The sequence below is a fragment of the Meleagris gallopavo genome, chromosome 21 (genome assembly GCF_000146605.3).
Source record: "Meleagris gallopavo isolate NT-WF06-2002-E0010 breed Aviagen turkey brand Nicholas breeding stock chromosome 21, Turkey_5.1, whole genome shotgun sequence".
Taxonomy (NCBI): Eukaryota; Metazoa; Chordata; class Aves; order Galliformes; family Phasianidae; genus Meleagris; species Meleagris gallopavo.
Genome location: NC_015031.2, coordinates 6,695,501 through 6,720,909, shown reverse-complemented (window position 1 = coordinate 6,720,909; position 25,409 = coordinate 6,695,501). Strand labels below are relative to the sequence as shown.

The following is a 25,409-nucleotide window of genomic DNA, read 5'->3' as shown; positions in this document are numbered from 1 at the left end:
TTTTAAACCTTCAATCTTCTTTCTAAAAGAAGTATTTCTCTCCTTTTTTCTTTCTTGGTCAAATATAAAAATGAAGATAATTTCAAATATTGCTTTAGAATAATTGCTTTCCTCCCTCTTTTGTATGACAACAGGAGCTTGGCCTGATCTCCATCAGATGCCAGCAGGCAGAGGGCTCCTGGCAGCCCTGCGAAATGCTTTAGTTACAAGTTGGCTTTAGCCAATTCTTTATTTGTAAATGACAATTTTATACAGAAAAATATATGCTTGGGCTTCAATTTCAGAGTCCTAGATTGCATTCGGGAAAAAATAATTGAATTTTTACACTGTTTTTTTTCTTCTTAACCTAAAAAAAAAAAAGTGCAGCTCTGTAAAGCATGGGTAGGGAGAGATGGAGGGAAATGCCTACCGTGATTTGAATGGCAGCAGAGATGGGAGTGATGGGTCTGTGCTGCTGTGAGGTGGCCCATTGCGGGTGGACTGGCCATGCAGTGACACCCACTGCCCCACTGCTGCTGCTCTCAGGGCTCGGGTCCTTGGACTGAGTCCTGTCCATCTCAAAGGGTAACGGGTCACCTAAAAGTGCTCCACGGAGAGTCCAGCATCGTTCCTTTGCTTTGTATGGACCAGCCTGGGCTGTGGGGTTTTATCTCCTGAAGAATTTTGAAGTAATTGTGCAAGTTCCTTTTAAAGCCACCCATGGAAACTTAATAACAGGGCATTTCAGTTGGATGAAATTGCCTTAAGTCTGCTAAAGAGTGTGCTCTGTCTTTAGGAAAGATGAGGGGAAAATGCCATGCCTTTCTGAGATGGTAGCTATGAGGAATCCTTTTTCCCTCATATTTGCATTGAGAAACACAATAAAAATCATTTATTAAAAAAAATATCCGGGGGCTAGAGTTGTTATTGAGTGCCTTTACTCATCCATTTCTCAAATAAAAACAAAACAAGACAAAGAAAAAAGTATCTAATCAAATAGAATCTGAATTGCTTTTGTAGAGAAATATTCTCATTAACTGGGCTAGGGATGGCATCTGAAGAATATATTTTTTTCCACATATTGTTTGAAATAATCTGGTTAAACCATATGCTTGTCTTGTAATTTCTTGCAGATGGTCACAAGAACAAAGAAAATATTTGTAGGTGGATTATCGGCTAATACAGTAGTGGAAGACGTAAAGCAATACTTTGAACAGTTTGGCAAGGTAAGTTCCTGCCTGAGTGAGCGCTGCATTCTTTGAATTCTTCCTTTTTTTCCCTTTTCTTTTTAAAGTGTTTTGAAAAAACAAAAGTGCAGTGAGGCCTGTGCTCGAAGGAGAGCCACATTTTCTGCTTTGCAGTATAATTTTTTGAAGCCTATTTAAGTTTGTTTTGTGGTTCCTATTGTTTGTTGTATTTGAATGTGTGCAGCATCATCTAGCATTGCTTAGGGTTAAAAAAAAAAAAATAATAAAAATAACAACAACAACAAAAATCACTGGGAGTTGAATTTGTGTTCAGGAGGAACATGACCCTTACCTGAATAATTACACAGTTGTCTGCTCCATAACACAAGCCTCCTGTGGGCTCTGATTCCAGCAGCTAAAGGAGGTATAGAGGTGTATGAGAGAGCTTGTGAAGTTGTGAAATGCCTTTAGGAACCATGTGAATAGCAAGAGGAGTATGAAGTCACCAGATCATTCTTCTGTTTCTTACTAAAAAAATATTTAGCAAGATCCTTGCATAGATAGAGTCCTGAAGTCGTTAAAAACGAAGCAGAGCTAGCATATGGAGTCTGAAGGAAGCCTGGACCTTGCCGGAATGTTCTCTTCTGCAGTGAAACAGCTCACACCTGGAGCAGCTCCAGCTGCGATGGTGCCCCCCGTGTGGCGGAGCAGTGCTGGCTGTGGGTGAGCTGACGTGCCGGGGCAGGGCGGGCAGGCCCTGAACTCAGTGCTCCCAATGGGCGCTGAACCTTCGGCGCTCTGTGCAGCTCGGTTTCTGCCCTTTGGATTGCATCAACTGATGATTTAGATGCTTGATTGCCTGAGGACACAGTGGGATATCCCAAAGCAAAGCAGCTCCCATTCCTTGTAGTTAGTTTATGTTTCTTTTATCTGGCTCTGAAATGCCTTGGCCAGGCAGTATTTTGTTGAGAGCTGAGGAGGGGAGTTTATAAACTGTTCCTGTGCTGGATTGATAGTTGTTTTTCAAGCCATTCATTTTGTTTTCAATAATAATCTTCGATTCCGGCAGGATGTTTACAGCCTGCTGAGCCTTTTATTAAAGGATTACACGAGCTTTTGGATGTTTCTTCTGTAGTTACTTCTAATTGTGGAACTCCTCTAACCTGTATTTTTGAAGTTAATAATAGTTTCAGTAAAAGTGCTTTGCATATTGGCTGGATGCTCTCTTAATCTAGTCTTTTTAATTTCACCATCTGGTAGTTTTACAGTCCTTGATAATGCAGACAGCATCCATTTTTTCAGTAGTGACTTGTGGTTCGGGATGCTTCAGTTCCTGCTTTTGTGCTCTGCCTTTCTTGAATTTAAAGAAGGGTTTTCAAAAAGCAACACTTGTGGAGAATCAGGTACTTTTCAGGTGTTGTCAGTTGAAGGCTGAAAAATGAAGGAGCTGGAAATAATTGTGTAAGCTGTGACCAGGGCTGAAACCCCTTCCTTTGGCAGTAGAGCCGGGGTTCATCCTGCTGAGGCTGGCAGTCCTTGGGACTGGACAGCTGTGGGACTCAGGGCCAGCAGGGTGCTGCCCAGTAGCATTTTCCAGGTGCATCTCTGTCTTGTGCTGCTCAGTGCTACATTGTGATCAGGAGAGTTTGAAGGCAGTGGTATTTTGGAGGTGCTTGAGTGCTCTTGACTGCATTTTGTTGTTTGTCATCTGGCAGTTTGGTTTGGGGGTGTCCGAGGTGATGCCAGCCTCCAGTTGTGAGAAGGAGCAGAGGTAATTACTGACCCTAGGAATCATGGACTTGTGGTCCAGCTGATTCAGGTGGCTCAGTGCACTGTGGTGAGTGGGCTGTTCAGGTACAGTGAGGGCTGTCCCTGTGGGACCTGTAGGAGCTGCTTCCTTCTCTTCCATGCCCATCTCCTTCCCAGGCCTTAACTTCACTTGCTGCTTTTGGTTACAGGCTCATGGTGGCAGGGACTGATGATACGTCTGTGCCCTGCTCAGCACACCCCTCTCCTGTCAAGCCATTGCAATAGAAACAATGCATTAGGACTGATGGCAAGGTTTGCATTTTCTTAGCACTTTCTTAAAATAAAAGGCAATTGCATTACATAATTAGAGAATAGCAGAGCCGCCCATGTTTGATAAGAGCATCTCCGGTGACTTCCTCTTTGAAATGCTGAGCTTTCTTATTGGTGTGAATAAAATTGCTTAACGGCTGCTGTGCTTCTCGGAATCCTGTCTGTACTTGCTGCAGAGGAGAGCTTTGCAACCAGGGGCAGTTGTTCTGGTAACTGGAGGTTGCTCTCAGTGCAGTCCGTGGTTACAGCCATGCAGCTCTGGGCCGAGCTGACGTGCTAATTTAACGGGAGTTGGCACCAAGGGCCCTGAAGTGTTGAATTTGAAACAGTTTCTTTCTGAAAAGTAAATGTCAGAACCTTTCTCTCCAGTAGAAAGAAAACTGCATTTAATAAACCTTCTTTCCTGACTTCACCAGTGGAAATGCCTGCCAGCTAGCACGCCAACAAATGTGGTAATGATAACTCTTGAGACTTTTATTGTGAAGCTTCTGATATGATAGTTATTTCTTTCAGTAAAGCTGAAGATCTGTGGGAATCCCAGCCATCATTCAGAGGAAGATAGGGGAAAATGACCTGCATAAAATCAAAAACCTTAACAGAGTGCAGAGCAGAGTAATTAAGGCCTTGTGGCTGGCTGGTGCTGTGGAGGCTGCGGGCACACGGCCTGCTGCAGGAGGGGCCCGGCTGCCCTCTGCATGCCCAAACTGCTCCCCAGGCTCAGCGCCTCTTGGGGTGCTCAGTGCTTCCAGGAGCAGTTTGGGAGCAGAGCACAGCCTCGCTGCACCTCACCCGGGGCTGTGGTGGCAGAGGGGCCTTCCTCTGTCTGCACTTCTGTCAGGGCGAGCGCATCCTGCACATCTCCGGCTGCAAGCGAGGGTAGTGAGGGACCCCTGTGGGTCCGGCTATACTGGGTAGCACTCCCTTCGTTGAGCTCCTGTGAAAGTAATGTAGTCCTTATTTTGTGACTTGCAATTACACTTCACATGGCGAACTGTGTAATTAGTTTGGAAGACTTATGCCTAGTCATTGGTTTATCCTAATCGGCTTTGGCTTTTCCCAACAACAAAGTGAGCTTATTTTCCTAAGCTGAAACAACTCTGCTCCCTTTGTTCCTGTCTTTTATTGTCTCATTCCTTTCATTCTGTTTTACTGCCAAAGTTTTGTTTCATTAGGCCTACAAGTCATTTCCAATCCAGTGGGCTGCTACAATAAGGCCTTTATAGCTGGCTGCCCTGGTTCCCATGTCCCTCCTGGTCGGCCGCCAGTGCCTGCGGTCTGGCACTGCCTTAACCCCATCGCTGCCCGTGCTGAGCCAGGCCCATAGCACAGCTGGGCCCAGCTGGGCTGGGAGTGCAGTGCAGTGCCAGGGGGCACTGATGGGACCGGGCACTTCTGGACTCAACTGTTGGAGCAGTTCTGTTCAGTGGTGTTCTTCATGCAGGGCTACAGCCAGTCCTGGGGGAGCAGTCTTTTGAGTGAAACTGGGTGTTTCCAGCCCATGTTTCCAGCTTGCTGGGAACAGTTTTGTTAAAGGTACGTTTTGGCTGTCCTCAACTATTTAGATCAGTCCAGATATGACTGTTCTGGAAGAAAAGACATAGTGTTTTCTCTACCTCTCAAGAAAATAAGTTTATACTTCAAAAAAAGTGTTTTTTTAAAGGTGAAGTCTGAAATATTTTTGTGGACTGCTTTGCATACAGTTATTTTAAACTGCTGGCAGAGCAGTGCTGGTGCTGGTGGCTCCAGCTGTTGTGCTTGCTTTCACCATCTCAAAGCGGGAGCGTTTGCTCTGTTTTGTCTTTCACAGCAATCCTGAAATGACTTTTGGGAATGGGCGCTGTAGCATTTGGTTTTTATTTTAAAGTTCCACATGAAATCAGAACAAAGATGCGTGCATTAGTTTTGCTTTCTGTTGGGGCTTGCCACCAGGTCCCTCAGACAAATTGCAGGCGTGCTTCAGCTTTGCCCGGAATATGTTGTTTCCTCAAGAATGGCTTTTAAGATTTAGAAAATTTGAAAGAAGAGAGGATTTCTGAATTACCTCTCTGGATGTGAAGGGTTTCGTACAGTTGCTTGTTATTTCCTGTGAGACACAGAACAAACCAGCGGAATAATAATTTTTGGTTTCTGATGTTGGTTTGGTTTTTTTCTCCCGCAAAACAGTTGTGTTTTTGAAAGATTACATTCCTCTGATCTCTCCCTTCTGTAGCCATGGCTTCCTGTCTCGTTACAGTTAACAAATACAAGGAGACTGCTCCTAAACCCTCCCTGCTGCCACCAGGGCTGGGGTGCGAGGTGGGCAGAGCTGCGTGCAGCGGTGCTGCAAGGAGCAAAGCGTCAGGATGAGAATTTGCTCCTTTCCTTGTATGCTGTCATGTGTTGTAACAAGGACAGCAGTGCAAATAATGACTAGTTTAACCTTTAAAAAAGTAATCTGCTTTCAGTAGCAGACAAAAAATCCCTCTACTTTCTGCATGAAACTGCAATGGAAGAGGAGAGGGAAGGAGGTGTGATCCACACAGAGGATTTTAGCCTAATCGGGTGGTTTACATAATGTGCTTCCTACATGCTTTTCTCTGACAGCTGTGAAAATATAAATCAAGAAAGCATGAAAGAAAACTCCTCCTTGCTTGGCAGGGCTGTCTGGGTGTGAATGAGTTAATGCGCCATTGGAGTATTAAGCACTTCACTGGTTTACTTTTTCCTGAGACCTTGAGTGTGGCCTCTGAAGATGTTATTGCAGTGGAGTTGTTAGCATGAGAAAAGGTGGTTTGCTCCTGGGTTTGTGTCCTGGGGATTGGGAGTCTGCACAGAGCTGGGGCTGAGGCCAGAGCCAGGAGGTACAGGGAGTTCTGCTGGCATGAAAGTGAAAGCAGAGTTAATTTTGGCTTGGCACACAGTCTGAATTGCGTTATTACATCTCTTGAGCATTGATGTGTAGAGTTAATGGTTAATGGGATACGTGGATGGTCATTCTCAAAATATTTGCTTTGCAGAAAAATCATTTTTTGATATGACAAGCTGTTAGCTTTCCGCATGTTTCAGTACTGTATTTCCAGATTCAGTATTTGGGAAGTGGTGACATTCTATGAAACTGAGGGACAGATTTGGACTCATTTATGTTCTTGTCTGTAATAGCCCAAGTTCCTGAAATATTTTATAAATGCAAAACAGAGGATGTTGGCTCTTTTTTTTTTTTTTTTTTTTTTCTTAGACTGCTGCTTATGTCACCATTCCCTTCAGAGAGATCCTGAGCTCTTGGCCTGTTGTTAAATAGCAGTTAGGCCCTTACATTCTTCTTCCGAAGTTACCTAGGAGTGCTTTGGGAGAACTGCTTAACTTGATTCATTGCAGCTCCTTAGATTGAGCCCCAGATGAGCACATTGTTTGCAGCCTGTGATGAGCTGGGAGCAGTGCTGCAGGGCTGCCCTGCCCTCCCCGCAGGCGTTAAGTCCCGATATTTCCGGAGTTCCTGGTTTGAATGTTGCATCTGTGTTACTCTAAAGGTAAAGAATACTCCTTTAAATTTTTGCTTTGGCATGTGACAAAGAGATCTGGGATGTAGTGGTCCCTCGTGGCCTCGAGCACTTTTATTATTTCTACTCACTCCCACGCATGCTCTTTTTTTTTTTTTTAATAAACCAAGGAACTCGATCGTTGCTTTAAAAAAAAAAAAGTGTTTTCATTCTCTCAATGAAGGTTGTACACAGGAAGTCAGTTTTTAGGTGGTCTGTAACAAGACACATGCTTTGTGGAAGTGGTTTTGTTATAAATTAGAGGTTGGTTTCTACCTGGATTTTATGAAAAGAGGAAATGTTAAGGCAGGATTTGCGGGTAAGGCGGCTGTATCATAGCACAGCAGAAGTTTAAAGCATGATTTTATTTCCTTTCTTGCTCTGCTTAAATGAAACGACACGGCAGCTTTTGTGCTGTAACCCGTGTGAGATGAGGTAATTGTGGTGGAGAGCCGGGGCCCCGAACATCTGTCTTCTGTTTCCCACTGTGCCACCCACTTGCTGTCTGACTTTGGGCAAGCTGTTTCGTCTTGCCTTTCTTACTTAGCGAGCTCTGTAGGGCATGGGAAATGTAAATATGCCAACAGTCCTGTCACTCGCAGCCTTCAGCCGCGTGGACTCAGTGCTGGGCACACCGTGCTGGAAGCGATGTGAGCGGACTGGGGCTGAGCTCCATGGCAGCACTTCTGGGCTGGGTCAGGGTCCATCCTGTGCCGGCCAGCTGCTGAGAGCGAGTGCTGCAGCTCTGCCAGAGCCTAGCTCAAACACCCGGCTGGGAGCTGCTGGGCAGTGCCTGCATCCTTGGTTTAAAAGGTGACTTTTAAAGATAACTGTCCTCTTTTTTTTTCTTCTTTTTTTCTTTTTTTCTTTTTTCTTTTTGTGAAGTCATGGCTGGTCTGTGTTCATCTTGGGAGCAGTTCTGATCCCAAGCTTGCAGAGCGTGGCACACCACTGCTGGCCCTGAGGCACACCAGGACCCCAGGTTGAATCAGCAATTGGCTGGGGGCTGCATTTGGATGAAAGAAGTTAAAAGAAAACATTCACGTTAACTTTTCCAGCGTACACGTGAACGCTTGCTTGCAGCATGTAGCAGTTTTGCAACACGGCCAAAACCATTAAAATTACCTGTATATTTTCTGAGACCCCATGAAATCTGATTTTTCGTTCTATCTCTGTTCTATAAAAGCATGATGTAATGTACCTAACAACTTCAGCTAATCATGTTTGCTAACATCTTCAGATTATCCCTGCAGTGCCCTTGGATTCATCCTAACGTGGGTGGGTGGGCTTGAAGATTCAGGACTGCTCTGATGGAAATGTTTGTGTTGCACTCTGATAGCAGCTTTGAGTCTGGATGCTTTTAAAAGTATCTGCGAGGAACTTCATGCAAATTGTTCCAAGTGTGGAAAGAGCACATGTTGCTGTAATAGTGCCTTTTGCACCTGGAAATGGACGACATGGCTCGTTCAGCAGCTGGCTGCAGGGATTGGGGCACAGCAGCCCTCTGCCCCCAGCACTGCGGCCCTGCTGCGGAACATCAAGGAAATGCCAGATTTGATCTGTGTACTGATTTTAAGAAACTGATGTTTTTCTAATGGAAAAATAGTTCGTTGGTGTTGAAGTGTGGTGAGCCTTCTAGTTCTTGTTCGGGTTCTTGTTCTTCATGTGTATTTCTGTGCTATTCTGTCAGGGCAGTAAGAACCAACAGGATGATTTTTTGGTCTGTCCTAGAGGTGAAGTAACAGGGCTTTGTTCACATATGCAGTACTGAGCTATGATCAATTTAATTAAACTTATGCTAATTTTACAGAGGTAGAAGATTAAATTCATTTGACATCCATCGTACACGTGTATACCTCTGTTAAGGGAATTTAGTGTTTGTTTTTGCAGAGAAAAACGTGCCTGGGCGTATTTGAGTGGCGGTGGAGTAGGAGCCAGGGGCAGCAGGCTGGTTAGTGTGAGTCCCATTGGTAACCCTACGGCATGGGGCTCTGTGCTGGTCCGGAGAGACTGCGTGTTTATACTGTGTGATGCAGCCTATGTATTTATAAATACATCTTTGGAAATGGGGACAAGGGCAAAGTAGCTCAAATGAAGAGCCAATTAAGATAATCTAAGCAGAATGAGGATTAGCTGCCTCTTAATCTGAGGAATACCTAAATGCATTTGGCCAGTTTAGATCAAGCAAACATTTGTCTCTGACAGGGACGTTCACAAGAGGTGCATAGCAGTAACAGTGGGGTTGTCTGTTTATTGTCCAGGGTAGAATGTTTTTGAAGTGATCTGGGCCCTGCTGGGTGCTGCTGGCAGTGTGAGATGTGGGCTGTGCTGCAGTGTCCTCACTGCACAGGTGTGAGGAGGTGAGGGAATGAAGGCACTGTAATGAAATGATAGCTCATATGAAACAAGACCACGTTTTGCAGTTTTTCTTTCACAGAAGTTTGGAAATTAGCAAGTTGGTTGGGAAAAAAAAGCTGCCGTGCATTTAGCATGAGAAGTGGATTTTAGTGTCCATCCTGACCTTTGCTGTCATTCCTGACCCTGCAGAAGGGATCTGAAGCGAGGCAGTGACACATCCCGGTGCCACCAGGTGGTCCTGGCAGTGAGCTCACAGAGATCTGAGTACGTGCAGGATCCCATTAACGGCGCTATTTGTTTTAACGCTGGCATTTACAAGCTGTGTCCTCTGATGGGTTGTTCCGCCTGCAGTGCTGACCCGCAACGTGTGCTTGTGGTGCCGGTGGGACTCCTTGGCAGAAGGTTCCTGTGCTGCTCCAGGACTCTGAGGAGTGGTTTAGCGGGTTCAGATGGGTTCCCTGTTAATTGTCAGGATGGGGAGGATAGGAGCAGATTTCACCAGGGGCAATGGAAGAGATCCAATGAATTTCCACTCTGTTTCCCTGCTTGGCAAACCAGCACTTACTGTCACTTTGCATAAATAGGTTTATTTCAGAGGGTCAGCCGTCACCACTCCCCCTCTTCCCCTCCCGGCCCACCCTCCCCTGAAGGATAGGAGGCCGACGAGCATTTAATTTCCCCAACAGCAGGTGCTTGTCATCCATCTGAAGATAGCTGCCAACATCTGGTGCAATTGCCTCAGCAAACGCAGTAACAAGGCGGCCTGCAGTTCAAACGCAGGGAGAGCATTGCCTCTTTAATGATAACAAGCTGTTGGCTTCCCCTCTGAGATGAATTCATCTCACAGATGTTTGTCTAGTTTTGGCAATCTTATCACTGTAGCTTTGGTGATTATGCTCAACTGGAGACTATTACTATAAAAGAAGTTTGAACTTGTTCCATTTTTGCATTATTTTTTTTATCTATTTATTTCTTTGCTTTCTGGATGTAATTTGTACCAACAACTGTACCGTCGGTCCCATTACCCACGTACCCTTACTTTCTTGTTGGAACTGCTGAACAGTAGCTCGCTATTTGACATTCACCACTGGTGAGTGTCTTTCAGCCACGCTGACATTTTTAACATTCCCCATCAACTGCTTTGTGGTTTGAACCCTCTATTTAACACCACATTTTCTGGGATTACTTGGCGCGCGTTCTGTCTGCTCTCTCTAATAACTGCAATATACTTACTATTCCTACAAAGCATGAATCGCCAGGAATATTCTGGATACTTGCTTTTGGACGGTAGGGCTCTGGTGACCTTGGCAGGGGTTTGTAATGAGAACATGCAATCATCTTCATTTTTACATCTTAAACACTTCCAGTCGCAGTGTGCTCATACCAAATGTGAGGACCTGCAGGCGAAGGCTTCGGTGCTTGTTTGCTACTGTTTGCTTTTCCAGCATGCCTTTCTTCTGTTGTTTTGTTTTTAAGGAGACATTTTTCTCCTGAGCGTGTGGAATTTAATTCTGGTAAATAGGATTTATTTTTGGAAACGTGCTTATGAATTGGTGACTCATGCCTGAATGAAGATTTGTCACTGTTGGTGGGGACACCACATATATAATTTCTTAGTCTATAAATAGATGTCCGTCCAAGTATTGGTGACACGGTGATGCTGTGCACTGACTCTTAGCTGCTGAGGAGAGTGTCCAGTGTCAGTCTCTCCTGCTGGAGCAGTAATTTCTGCTGATGCTTAAGAAATAGACATCAGTAGCTTCATAAAATACTCTTAAGTGCTCTAATTAGCACAGTGGAAATTGGGGTTTAGACACATTCTCTAGGCACAGTCACAGGGTTGGTTTGTTGCTTCTTTCCATTTCATGGATGGAGCAGCTGATCTGGGGAGTTTGGATGCTTGTCAAAAGCTGCTGGGTATCACCCATAGGTTCCTGAAATTTAGGAACTCGTGTTTGCTCATTTAATGCATGCACTCAGCTCTCCTTGCAGGGGATTTTTAAGCTAAGCCATCAGCATTACAGTCATTGTGATTTTCAAATACTGGAGATAGGAGTTCCTTCTTCCCATCCTCACTGGTCCTGGGCTGGTTCCATGTTGTCAGTGTTTGCTCAACACCATTTACCCACCAACACGGCACATATGGTTTATTATTACAGCTTTTTTCTGCTCCTGCTGTAGTTACAGTATTATTAAAAATCCATTAAATTTTAATGTACATCATAAAGTATGTGCTCCTGTGAATGTGAGCACGGATAATTATTTCTGATGAATAAACCAAAAGGACAAGTATGTAAGAAGTTCATCCTGCAGCTTTCAATTTTCATTATATACATCTCCTGCAGGGGCAATCGTTGTGATGTTGCAGCTGGTTGTTTCTCTGGCCTGGCTCTCCCTCGAGATGGATGATGACAATGCAAACTTGAACTAGCAGAAGTGCCAGCGTTTTTGTGGGCCTATTTGTAGATAAATGGTCTACCAGGGGAAGTAACCCTGTGGACAGTAGAGGACGTGAAGAGCACCGCAACGCTGAGCAACTTTCAGAGTTTCTGTTCACATATTGGCTTTGCAGAATCTTGGAAAGTAACCCAATTATTTCTCATTAAAATAACCTAGAAGTCTAGCAGCAAGCAAGGTATCGGTGCTAACACACTGCCAGGAAAATAGGGAAGATCTTCTTGGTTTCCAGAGCTCGAAGCAGGCAAGGGAATCATTAAAAATAATGCATTACAGTGTCTATAAAGTTTCATGTAGAATGGAGGTCCGCAGGGGCCTCACCTAGTTTTGCATATATGATACATACGTAATGGTTACAGCTTCTCATTAAGCTTCCCATAATACCGAGTGTACATCTCTTTAACACCTCCTTTAGGCTTCACGTTATTTGCCAAGGATTTCCTAATAAGCAGGAATTTAAGTATTTATCCTGCTTGCCTCCTGTCCCCACCAGGCTGAAGCCCTTGTCGCCCCCACCTCTCTCTTTAGTCTCCTGTTTAGAACGCTCTGGAGAGAACCCAGTAGCCAAAGGACTTTTCTAGGACTCTCCTGTGAGAGAGTTCTGCTGGTCCAAATCGGAAAGCAGGACTGTCCCAAGAAGTCATAGAGATCCCACAGAATCCCATGTATCCCATGTGTTTCTTTGCATGTGAGTGTTGTGTTAAAACTGCTCAGGTCTTGATGGATCCCATGGGATCACTTGGTTGTTTTTTGGCCTGGAAGACACCTTTCAGCGCCTTGCACTGCTGGCAGTGCGAGGTGCAGATAAGTTCATACCAGGAAAAGATAATGTTTTGAGCTGGCGTGGGCTGTGATGAGTCTGGAAGGAAAGAGGAGGAAGGAGGTATGGTTGTGCTGGGACCCAGGTTTGGGAGGTCTGCTTTGCAGACGTGGCACTGATTTGCTGTGTTATTTTAATCTCATTCAGATCCTCACCCACAATCTGGGGCTAATGGTGTGACTTCCCTGGTGCTGCTGTGGCTGCAAGCATCTCCAGGGGGGGAGAGAGCATGTCTGTGTGCAGCACCTTGCCCTGACCTTGGTCAAAGTCACTGTGCTGCTGTGATACCAAATAACGACAGATAAATGCACCTCTGTACAGTTTAGTCTAGCAGGCTTTGTTCTATCATCCCCAGCCCTCCCTGTGAAGAATTTTGTTTACTTTTCCTGAAATGGATGAGGCCCTGTTGCGTGGTCCTCTTTTAAAAATAAACCTTTAAAAAGGAAAATAAAAGAGAGAACAGAAATCAGACCTTGTCTGATAAAACAGCACAGATACTGATCTTGAGTTCAAGGCAGCGTGAACCAGAGGTTTGTGTAGGCGCAGCACAAATTCTGCCATTTGTGGATGGTGTGAAGCCCTCCTCCTGTCCATCCTGTACTTTCTGAAAACAAACGAGAAAGAATGGCACTAACATTCTAGAACTAGCAATATTGATTTTTTTCTTTTCTTTTGTCATAGTCTTCAATTAGATTTACGCTCTGAAGTTCACAGAGTCAGGTGCTTTGGAAGAACTATATTTCATTTGACCTTCTGACTGTATTTTGACTTGAAGGAAGTAAAAATACCTCGTAAAGATGGGGTTGCTTTACTTCTGAGCCAGACTCTTCACATGGGAGAAGGAGAAAGATAGGGATGGAGAGGAAGACCTCTCCTGCCATCTGAAGGGCTGTGTAAAGAGTCACTGTAGTGCTGCCCCATGCTGTGCTGCTGTCCTACACACAGGCTGTGCAGCTCAGCTCAGTAGGCTTTCCTTGCCTCTATTTACTTAGTGCTCTCTTGAATTTTTTTCTTACTCCTGTTTGGAGCTCTGAGAACCATTCTGTCAAAATGGAAGTGAGCTATCAGTAGTCAGCAACGCGGGAGTGAGCTGCTCTGGCCGTTGGTGAAATCTGGATTCATTTGCTTGATGGACTCCATAGGCTGTGATGACTCCAGAGGAGCCCATCATGTCGAAAGAGAAGAGCTGCAGAGATTAAATACCCAGCGATGGCAGAAGCCAGTGAATCGACACAAAGCCCGCTCCGCCTTCACGCTCTGGCGCCCTGGAATGTGACCTTGCTTTGATGCTGCGGGCTCACAGCAGCGTGCAGGGCGGGCGCTGCCGGAGCTGCTGCCTCGCGCCCCGCTGCTGCTGTGACCTTGCAGAACCGGCCCGGGGGCCTGCAGGAGGAAAGGGGTTGCAGATCCCCCAGTGAGTGGTTTGCTGTACTTTTCCTGTAGGATTCTGGTGGAATCTGATTACTGTAGCCCAGCTCGACCATCCGAGTGTTATTGAAGGGTAGGTGTCCTTTCTGGTGCTGCTAAGTGATGTTTCAAAGCACACCCCGTAGCACCTCTCAGTTCCTTTTGGTAAACTGGGGAGGCTGACGGTGCCTTGCCAGAGCAGGCTGAGTCCTGATAACCTCAGCATTTCGTTGCTGAAAATGGAGATTGAGACAGGCTCATGAGAGGCTGTGACGTGATGGATGAGCCGGGCTGTGCCTGGCAGTGCTCAGATCGCTCTGGGTGTCTTCGTGCTCCAATGCTGCAGCTGCTGCCTGTTGCAAGGCGTGAGGCTTCGTGGCTCGTGTCAGTGGGACGGTGGGTCTGGCAGCAGGGTCTGCAGTGCGGTAACCTTCCTGAAGTGGTGAATGTTGGCTGTTCCCTGCTCGCAGAGCAGCTGTGTGGGATAAATGGAAGCATCTGTAATGGTGCTGCTTCCATCTTGTTTGTTGGTAATTAGGAAAAGAGTTCCTAGTGGAAAGTACCCTTTTTGCTTTGCTGACTCAAGGGCCGTACTTCTTGTCCCTCCTTTTCTGTTTAAGTGGGTAGATTTGTATACTATTCCCTGACCTAAAAATTTGCTCCATAAAACATACAGAAGGTGTCAAAGTCTGAGAGAATGCATCTTTTGGGACCAGAGGCTTGCTTTTGACCTCTATTTACATGGTGTAAATCAAACTGGAGAGGAGCTGTGAAAATAGGACAGACTCACACTTGTATCAGGGGCTGTTTGGCCTTATCACAGTAATAATGCTGTGTAAAATGATAATATGTGGTAGGATTTTGTCGTGGCCGTTGGTGATAAGGAGGGTGCTCCAGAAAGGGAAGAATTAGACGTAATTGATGATTTCAGTCTGATTGCTGGTGGATGGTAACTGGCAAAACTCCTTGAGATGAGGGGGGCTGTGCTCATTTGCACCCGCCATGTGCGACCAAATGTGATCCAGATGTCAGCGGTGCTAGAGCTTCGTGTTGAATGGGGCACGGGTGGACAACTGCTCCTGTCCAAGGGAAGGGCTGCCCACTCTCTTTGAGTCTCCTTCTCTATTTCTGTGGCTCTGAGCAGGAGCTCATAGTGCAGCAGCCCCTGGGTGCGTGTACTCGTCTGCTGGCAGCGCGGGAAGAAATCTGTTCGTTTGCTTATAGTGCTATTGAAATATTAATGCAGAACAAATTGTCCAGGTTAAACTGAACATCAGACCGAGGAGAGAGAAATGGTGTGTGATGGTATCAGTGGTTTGTAAAGGAAAATGCTTGCCTGCCGTGTGATTGAATCTATTGACAGTGTGCTGTGTGGGGAGAAGGATCCTCAGTAGCCAGAGCAGGGCAGTGGCTGAGGTCTTGGTCTGTAGCCCTCCCTGGGTTGCTAGGAGCTCAGGTGGAATGGGAGAAGGAGCTTATCTGTCTTGCATCATCTGTGACTGATTGGGAGAATATATGGAAAACATTCACTGCTCTTGGGACCTCTTCAAACAGACTGTTTAAAGTCGTAATTTTACCCAGATGGTAAATATAGGAGACATCCTCAGCAGCCTGCTAGTAATAATAATACTAATATGGCCCTTTATACTTTCAAGCTGCTGTCCAAGTAGCTGCTGATCTGTCTTGTCTTCTGCAGCAATGTGGAGTTAAACTTGAAGGATATTGGCCTGAATTTGTAGCAGTTTATCAATCGTGTCTGTGGGTGAACTCCTCTGTGCTGTTAGTACTGTGGAAGTAAACTGATTTCTCCTGTGTATCTTGACATTGATTCCAGCCTCTCGTCATGGTAGTGAAAAAAATTATCTTTAAGCTGAATGGGGAAGAGAGATGTCCTTCTGTCTGTTGCACTACAAAAAGATGAGCACAGCCTCACAGACAAATGATGCTTCTTTTTTCATCCTATAGTGTATAAATGAGCATAGTGTGAAAAAGAGCTTGCTTTTTTTCTGTGGCGTGACCTTGCTGACTTAAGCTGTGTGCAGGCTCAGTGTTTGTGCTCTGTGTGCTCCGGTGTGACCACGGCGTTCGGGGTTTCCCATTGGTTTGGGTGAGATTCCCCTTGTCCTGCCAGCTGGGTTTCTGGATATGTGGGATGTCACTGCTTTGAATGTGGGCTCTGTCAGCTGTACTTTGCTCTGTGTTTCTGCAGTAGTGGGATGGGGCAGGCAGGAGAGGAGATGCCAGTGTTTGGTGATGGGTGGGGTGGAGGGGGCTTGCTGTCAGGTCTGGACTGGGCAGGGAGGGTTGCAGGAGAGCAGTGGTGAGGAGCTGCCATGCCCTGCCCTGACGGCCTGTCCCTCTGCAGCACAGCTCGCTGTGTCTCCTTTGTGTAATCTCTCCAAGGGTTTTATTTATTTTTTGCCTTTAAGGATGTTTCCAAAGAGCATTAGGTGCAGGCAGAGGGAATAAGTTTGCACACCTGCCTGCAATTAAGTAGTTTGCTTTATGTTCCTTAATCTCTTAGGACAGTTGCAAGGACGGTGCACGTAGTGCGAAGTCGTCATTGAGCCAAACTCGTGGTGCTCAGGGATGAGGGCTCTGCACCCAGCTGCTGCCCGCCTGCTCTGCATCTCGGGTGGATGCCAGCCCAGGGAGCAGAGCGTGGAGCCCCGGGGTGGCGGTGGCTGCTGGGAGGGGTGGAGGGGAGGTGGAGGCATCCTTGGCAGAAGGGACCGTGGGGGAGAGAGCCGAGTTCTTAGAAAGAGGATGATGTGAAAAAGTAATTAAAAGGAAAACTCTAATGGTACGTTAGGGGGAGATGCAACTGGAACTTGAATAAGCAAATGTAAAGAGGGAATTAAGTTCCAAGCTTTCCTCCAAGGAACTGAGGAGGAAAATATGTCAACAACTTCTGCTGATGCAAATCAGTGCTGAATCCACTGCTGAGGAGCTGCAGCTCGCAGGGCCGCCTCACTGTGCGCTTGCTGGTCTGGAGCCTTGAGAAGCACGGGGAGAGGATGTGGCGTTCTGCAGAGGTGATACGAAGGACATTTGATTCTGAAGCAAAACATACGGGCTTGGAATGAAGTGAAACCATTGGTAGTGTGGTTTGCCTGGGGCAAACTGGTAGTTTGTTATTAGTAATATTAATTTCAGTATATAATGCTTCAAATGATCTCAATAACTTAACGTATGTGATTTTTTAAAAAGCAATTTACCAACTCTGATCTTGGTGAAAAACAAAACAAGAGAGAAAAAAACTTCAAGTAATATCAGCACTTCTGTTTTACTCTGGAGAGTAATCTACAGCAGAGACGTTTATTTTTAGATGTGAAGAATTTGCATGTGTGTTTCCAGATGTATTCTTAGACTTCGTGCTGCTTAAAATTCAGCTACCGCAGTAAGCAGATCCGAATTTTCCTCTCTGTAACATTTTGTCTCTGCCACCGTGGATATCTTTTTTCTTTTTTTGTCTTTTTTTTGTCTTTTTTCCCCAGCAGAGAGTGGGGGGGATGCTGGCGATGAGGGCAGGCCCGTAATTCTCTGAGCTTCCTCTGAACTTTCCTCCCCGTGCAAGGAATGGCCTATTTAGATGAGGCCCTTTGATGCGGTGCGGAGGTCAGGTGAGGTCAGGGCTGCGGCCGTGCCAGAAATCCCACAGATGCAGGAAGCGAAGAACTTCTGGAGGATGCGGCTGAACAGGCAGTTATTTCAGCGTGTTCTTTCTCTGTGCGCACATTTGTTCTCACTACATTCCAGAAGCAGAAAGGTCCGGATCCTCTGCAGCACAGAGAACAGCCGTAATTCCTCCGTGTTCCAGGGGCGGGCTGTGTTCCCGTGGGCAGCAGTCAGAGCAGGGGAGGCACGGAGGGGCCACGCGGAGAGCAGCAGGGCTGGATTCCCTCGTGCTCTGATGTGCTCTGTGAAGCGCCCGGTACTTGTGCAGGTCGATGCTTTGCCTCCCTACCTTCTTCTTCGCAGCCCTTTGGGTCTGTCCATGTCTTTACAGCTTGCTGTCTGAAGAAGGGTGCTCTGTAGATGTGTTAACTTCCGCAGCCTTTGTTATTTTTTTCCTAATTGCTGCGTGGAAGAGGAGGGAAAGTGCTGCTCGGCTTGGATGTCCCAAAGTAAAATCCCAGCTGAACAGCTTATAATAGATGGTCAGCTGGTCGTTAGGGCTGGAGCCAGCTGGGAAAGCGTGGCATCTGTCCCCCAGGAATGCTGCCTAGTCATCAGACTGGATAAATTAGGACTAATTCTGGGAGAGCCTGAGGTTGGGGAGCTGCCCAAAAGCCAGCACCCAGCCCTCTGACATCTGTCTGGAGTCGGTGGTCGTGGATGTTGCAGGTCTGAGACGTGGGTGAGGAGATGCTCTGGGGCTGCTGCTGCCCACACCTGTCTGGCAGTGCTGCCCTAACGGTACATCTCTTAATGGATCCAGCTTAAAGGGGGAAGGGAAAAGATAATGCCTGTGATATTCCCACAGCAGCCATGTCTGCGTTTTACCTTCTGTGCCTTTCTTCCGTGTGCTGCCTCCTCCCTCCCTCCGAGGCTGGGAGCTGGATCCAATGGCAGCGCTGCTTTTTCTCAGATGCAGCACAAAACAGATTTTTCTAGTGGCTGAATTTAATCACTTAGATGCAGAACACTGATAGACTGAATCAATTTAATTCCTATTGCTCGTGACTGGGAGGGGAGAAGCGGGAGGAGGAAGGTCATAACAATTTAGCAAGCAACAATTTGGCTTTAAAACGTAACCAATAGGTCAGGCTTTGAGGGAGATCTTCTAAACCTGCCCAGGCCAATAAGTATGGCAGCTTTAGGAAGTGGAGCGAGTTGTGCTCTGCAGGGTGGGGAAGGTCATTTATTGGTGTGAACCTGAAGTTGGGAAGTTTTTAACTGAGCTGCTGGAAAGGTCCTGTTTGTCACCATGCTGTAAGCACCTCGAGTGGCTCGTGGTGCCTGTGCATTTCAGGGTCTTTCATGCTTACCTCAGCATCTCTGCCAAGGCAGCAAGTGCTAAGCCACAGAGCTCTTGGATGGCTCTGAATCTCTTTGGAGGCTTCAGTTACCTGCTGTGCTGTGGTCTCACTCAGAGAATGGGAGGATTTCATTGGAAATGAAGAAGTTCATGAGTGTCCTTTTAAAGCAGATGCCGCTTTTCCTAGCATCTGTTAGAATGACAGCATACCTGTTCTATGTGAGCTCTGAAGTTACGGGCTTGGTGGCAGCACCTTGTTGAGCCTTTCTGAGGGCCCTTACTCTGGGCATGGGTGGTGCAGGTGTCTGTGCAGCCCCACACATGGGATACGGCCCTTTCTGTGCTCATTTCTGATTGCAGGAGGTGAAACTGCTCCCAGGATTCACCCAGGTAAACGTTGGCATTAGACTCATCCTTCACCGGCATCCAGTTCTCCCAAGAGAAACCTTAGGTGCACCATGCTGAGGGTCAGTTCCCCAGTGGTATTGCAGTAGAACCACCAGCAAGTCTTGCACAGTGTTATCGTGGTGACACTTCAGATGCTGCCCTGCCCTCCCTGCAGGGCACAGTGTGGCAGAGCAGAGCCCTTCCCTCCAGCTGCTCACAGTCGCCCGGCTGACAGCAGCAGCATTCCTCCTTACGTGGGGCACGCGTTAGGAGCAAAGTGATAACAGCAGACTTGGCCAGCTAACAGCAAACTTGGTAGCCTGCCACAGCCATCGGCCCATATGTACCATGGTAAATAAAAGCTGCGGTTGAATTTCTTTCAAGCTTTATATAACATTTGTTACAGTATGTAAGGAAAAGGGGAATCCCTCTGAGCAGTTCTACCACAAAGATGAGTCGGAGCCTCCTGTTGTGTGAGGTGGGTGTGCAGCAGGGCTGCCACTCGCATGGAGGAGGGACACAGCAGCGAGCAAAGGCCCTGTCCAGACAGCAGTGTGCATCTGCGTGCCTGGCAGTGGGGCTGGGAGCTGCGTGGGGACTGTGTGAGCAGAAGGGAAGAAGTTTGGCTGTGCTAAGTGATGGTCAACTTAAAAATAGAGCTGTCTATTTATAGCTTTGGCAGGAGGCTGCTGCCTGCCGGTCGGTGGTACCGTCTGTCTGATGATGCCCTTCACATCCATGAGCGCGGGGTGGAGGCGGTGCTGTGTGCTGGCTGTGCTGTGGGAGCAGCTCTGTGGGACAGCAGGGCCCCACAGCTCTGCCCCGGCCCCCTCCTTGTTCCTCAGGCACAGCCTGTGCCCACCGCCGCTGCCAGGCCTGTGTGGTGCAGAGCCCTGCAGGTTCTCGGTGCCTCGGGCTGCGTGCTGCCCTCGCAGGGCCATCCTCAGCGCTAAGAGGCTGTGGCCCTGGGCGGTTCGGTGCCTCTCGCATTGTGAGCAGCGAGATGCCCAGCCAGGGCGTGGGCGGCCTCCTGCTCTGTTGTTGCCGCTAGGAGGGAGGTGTAATGTAAACACTTACTTAATTGCCGCATGTTGATTGCTGATGAGGATTCTGCTTTACAGACAGGCAATGTCGGAGGGCGGTGCTGGTTCAATCGCGATGAACGTGCCTTGGGAAGGAAGGAGAGCAGGACGGGGAGCAGTGTGCAGGGCATGCAGCCGCACAGATTGCCTTGCCATGGTGCTTTTGACAGGGCAGAGCTGCATCTCGGAGCTCTGGGTGTCTCCCTGTACCAGGAGTGTTCTGCCTGCTGGCGGCCCAGGACTGGAGGGAGAAGCCGGGTTTCTGCATGCTGTTGTCTCCACCTGGGGCTGCTGGGCGCACGGTTCACTTGCTGCTGAGCGTGCCCATTCTGCTTCTAAACAGGTGCTTCTCTTGTCCTTGGCGTTTCTTGTGCTGACTTTGTTTCTTGGAACTTTAGTGGAAAATAGAGATAATTTTGGCCTCGTTGGGTGATGTGAGGGTTGAAGATAGCAGCTCCATGAGGAGAGGCACTGCGGGTGGCTTGTGCTGTCAGGAGAAGTGGGAAGCCCGTGGCTTGGGGTTGGAGCGAGGCTTTGCTTTGGCTTCCCAGCGCCGTGTTGAATTGCAGATTTTGCCATTTGTCCCTCTCCCTGCTGTGGGTTTCTGCTGCTGCCTGTCCCCGTGGCGCTTGGGTCCCTGGGCTGTGAGGCTGGCGGTGCTCTGTGCCATGGGGATGGCACCCTGCACCTGCTTGGCTTCCGTGGCAGCCATTTTGGGGTCTAATAGCTGGGAAAGCTGCTGGCCCATGAGCGGCAGAGAAGAGCTTGGTGGGATGGCTGGTCGCCTGGCACAGCTTCTCTGCTTTGGAGAGCAAAGAAAATCCATCAGTGAGCCATGGCCCAGCTGTCAGTGCAAGTGCCTGGTGCAGGGATCGCTGACCACTGGGCTGTTGACCTGCAGCAGCTGGGACCCGGCTCACAGCTTTGTAGTGTGCATGTGGAGCAGGGTGGGTGGTTGGTGGGTCGCACATATAGTCTGCTCTTGACTGTGAGGGGCTTTTACCCAGTGTGTGTTTTCACATTCCCATCCCAAATTAGAGGGTACTTGGGAAAGTTTATTCTCATGAACTTTTGCACCTCTAAGAGGAGAGTTGTACCTCCGGTTGTAAGAATATCTGCTACTAGTTGGAACTAAATCTTGCTAAATCTTAATTACATGGGGTCTCAGGGCAAGGTGGTGTTTTCTTGTGTGCGCTTTTCAAAAAAAAAAGAAAAAAAAAAGAAGAAAACATGTATGTAGATATGTAGGATCTGTTTTCCTTGAGATTCTGTCCACACTGAGCAGCGTTCTGTCCATAAGGGCACTTGTGAGTTCCTTTTGTTGTGGGGTTTGTTGATTTTTTTTGTTGTTGTTTTGTTTTGTTATAATGGCAGAGTGGTTTTCTATTAACGTTTCAACTGTTTCAGCTTTGGGCTTGCCAGTTCAAGGTTGAAGGTTGGGGTTGCTGTTTCACTCACTGCTGTACACTTAGGTAGAATTTCTGCCATCGTTTTCAATCTCTTGGGCTTTTGCCATTTTTTTTTATCACAACATTGTGTGTTATTTAACCAATTCTTTATTTAATCAGTTATTCTTTTAAGTGGACTGACTCGTATGAAGATTATCACATGTAAGAGGCATCTATAATTAGAAAGGGGTTTGGCATTATTAGTATTTTAGTGAAGAAAATCACGTACTGCTTGGAGAATGGAGGCAGCACGTATTAACACTCAACAGGAGGCATCCGCTGTCCTGACAGAGCGCCGGCTCCTGCTAACTTCCATGAGTGCTTGGGCAGCTCCAGCACTTCCTCTACAAGTGTGGTCCTCTGCCTGCTTGCGTCTCTTTTTGTCTCTTCTCCAGCAGTCTTGTCTCTGCTTTATTGAAACGCCGTGGAGCTGACCTGGAGGTCTGCGTCTTAGGGAAGATTTACCCCTATGAAATGAAACAGCAGGCATGGTGCAGTGCTGACTGCATCTGGAGTCCTACAGTCCTTCAGTGGAAGGCTTCCAAACCTCTCACTCTTCGCTCTTGCTGAATTTTTGAAATAGAATAAAACATGAGAGCTTTGGTTTGGAGTTCTCTTTTATGGAAACAGTAAACAAATTCAAAATGACTTTTCAAATTTCCTAGAAAGCGGGAGCTACTTATATGGCAAACATTAATTGGCAATTGTCTATTGATTTGGCTTTAAAAGCCTGGGGAGAGATTTGGCTTTTTTCAGCCGTGTCTCTCTCGAGATGTATAGAGAGTATTTTTCCAATGAGGAAGATCTTTGAAACTGGCAGGAGTGGGTTTTTCTGTATTTGTTGCATGCAGACTGTATTGTGGCTTTCATTTGTAGATCATAGAGTTTGCATCTCTGTGGTCCTCTCATGTTGCTACTGGCTTCTGTGCAAAGAGGATGTAAAATATTACCCTTCTGTTTTGCAAAGACATCGTTTGGGTTTTTCTGCTTTGAAACAGTGAAGTGAATCTGGAGCTGGGCTCTATTCCTTCTCATGGATTCCTGCCCTCCTGGCCCTCATTGCAGCACTGTGGCTCCATTCCCATGCCAATAGCCAGAACTGCCTGGGTGCTGGCACCCAGCCCCGTGCCTGCAGCAGCACTGCCACTGCCAGGCTGGCCTAGGGGCTGGGTTAGTACAAAAGGTTTCTTCCTGTCTGAAGACTTAAGATGGGGAATTCCTGTTTGCGTTGACTATCAGAGATAGGATCTGAACTGGTAGACGTTGAAAGGATCTCTGGATGTTTCCAAGGATGGAGGCTCACCAGCCTCTCTGGGCAGCCTGGTATTTAATAGCCTGGTATTCGATAGCTTTCAGGGCTTGGTGTCCATCACTTCTGGACCCGTCTCTGGCACCACCAAGAACAGCTTGGTCCGCTCTTCATTCCTCGCCATCTCTTACTTCTGCACAACAGTGAGCTTTCTCTCCCTGCAGTGGGGCAGTCCCTCCCCACCTTTCCTCAGAGGAGGGATGCCCCAACCCGTCGCGTTTCTCTCGGCCCTGCGCTGCTCTCCAGGAGCTCCGCTAGCACTGCAGATCCTGGGCCGGTCCCAGGCTCCAGGTGCCACTCCCCGGAGCTGAGAAGGCGGAGGGCCCTGCGCGCTGTTGGCTCTCCTTGCCACAAGGGAGCGCCGCTGGGTCGTGGCCACTTGGTGGCCACCGGGACCGCAGAGCTGCTTGGCCCCAGCTGGTGCCTGGCCAAGAGGCGCTGGAGAGATCTTCCACCACCGTGATGTGCTCGGGTCTGATGGGTTCTTGGCCATCTCCAACCCCAGCTGCTCCACCACCTCTGGAAGCTGCGGGGCCCGGGAGCTCCTGTGCAGAGCTGCCCCCACCACGTCCCCTCAGCAGCACCCGGCACCAGTGGCAGTCAGGCCATTGGGGAGCACAGGAGGCTGTGATGAGTGCAAGATGGTTTCGCACCTCCTAGGCTTCTTCCGAGCAGGGTGCTGGGCCAGCTCTCTTGAAAAGAAAATGTCACCACCGGTCATTTGCTCTGGAGTCCTGGGAGCTGCGCGCGGGTGTGTGAGTACGAAAACCATGCGAAGCCATTGTGATATTTCGTATGTAGGTTGGTAATTTATCAGAAACAATTACTCTGCAGATCACTTGTGTGCTGAAATGAGCAGAAGATGGTGTGCGCTGTAGCTTGGCTGCCTGCCTGCAGCATGCATATTGTTAGAATTTCTTCCTCCTCCGTCTCCTCCCTCTCCCCATTGAAATGACATGACACCAGGGGACCATTGATTTCTGCTCTCCACGTTAATGAAAAATTCCTTGTTGGCTCCTAGTTTTCTAAATCCTTTGAGACAGCTGTGACAGTTTAGATACTTCAGAAGCAAACATGCCAGCCAGGGTGATGTATGATTTGTGAACTTTCAGGGGACAAAAGGGTAGGCTTCTGCTGGTTGTAAAACTAGAGAGCTCTTACCCTTGTAATTAGTACATTTTCTGTAGCTAGTTTGCTGGACGTATTTTGGTAACTCAGTACACAGTTTCCATTTCATATGGCATACAAGATTTATCATGTTTCTTAATGCTTAATAATTTTATTTCGGAGTTTAGATCCAGCCAAATAAAAGCCATAAGTCTTAATAATGCTACATAAGGCCTTCTCGTACATTTGATAGCACTCGAAACACAGTCCTCATTTTCTTCTCTGCTGTGTATCTCTTTGCCAAGTGAAAGCCATTAATTTAGAGAGAAGGGAAGTATCATTTTAGATCACCTTGTAATGCTTTGCTGCCACGTTTTATGTTCCTGGACAGCATGGTAGTGGAACGCTCCTCATTTATGAAGTGCAGGGTACAGATGGCAACTCATTAAAACTTTAGTGATAATCACCCTTCCTATGGAATTACCACTTAAATCTAGTTAGTGGAGGAGCAGGAGTGCCACATAAACATGCTTCTTCTGGGTGATTTAAAAGCATATGGGATTGAGTGTTTTATGTGTGCCCCCTTGTCAGGAGTCCTCGGAGCAGACTGGCAGAATTGTTGAGCAGTTACAGTTTAATGGAGGTGCAGGAGCTTGTGCTTGTGATCCCTTTGACAGTTAAGCTTTGTCTGCAAGTGTATTTTTTTCTTAAAAAAAAAAAAAATCTTTTAAATACAATTTTTCTGTGGAATAAATGGAGGCAAGAAGTAGTATGTGAGACAGCCTGCAAGGAGCTGTTTGGTCATTTCAAGGTTGGGAGGCATTCTTCGGGGAGTAATGCATCATTGTTAGATGGCCTCAAGAAAAAAAGGTGCTTGCTTGTTTGTCCTCGCTGGTGCAGATGTTGTAAGAGGAATGGTCCCAGGGGCTCCCTGAGAGCTCGGAAGGTAGGAAACGTATTTGGATTCAGGTCTCAGCACCATTACAGATTTTCTCTGGGACTTTGAGTGAGTCACTTATTTCTTCTCTGCCTTGGTTTCCTATCTGTAAAATTTCTGTGCATTAGGCTGTGAGAAGAGGGTTCTTTGCCCCATGGCAAGCTGCTTTCCACCGGGTGGAGCGGATGAGTGAAGCTTCCTGGCTTGCCCTGTGCTTTCCTGTCTTTTCACAAGCGCAGAATCTTCACAGGTGATTTGTGCTTAGAAAAGCAGAGCTGAAAAGACTGGCTGAGGTCAGCACACCTCTACGCAGGTGCTATCGCCTTACAGCACCGTTAGCAATTCAGCCCAACTTG

The 25,409-nt window shown here is 47.3% G+C and overlaps 1 protein-coding gene across 1 annotated transcript in view; it reads left to right on the top strand.

The window, feature by feature from the left end:
* The first annotated feature begins 1,090 nt into the window (after window positions 1–1,090).
* LOC104913913 (RNA-binding protein Musashi homolog 2-like) overlaps window positions 1,091–25,409 on the top strand; it is a 57,251-nt gene continuing 32,932 nt past the window's right edge. The window contains exon 1 of the mRNA XM_019621971.2: window positions 1,091–1,205. Coding sequence (XP_019477516.1) covers window positions 1,113–1,205 — 93 coding nt within the window. The 5' untranslated portion in view covers window positions 1,091–1,112. The remainder of the gene's footprint in view (window positions 1,206–25,409) is intronic.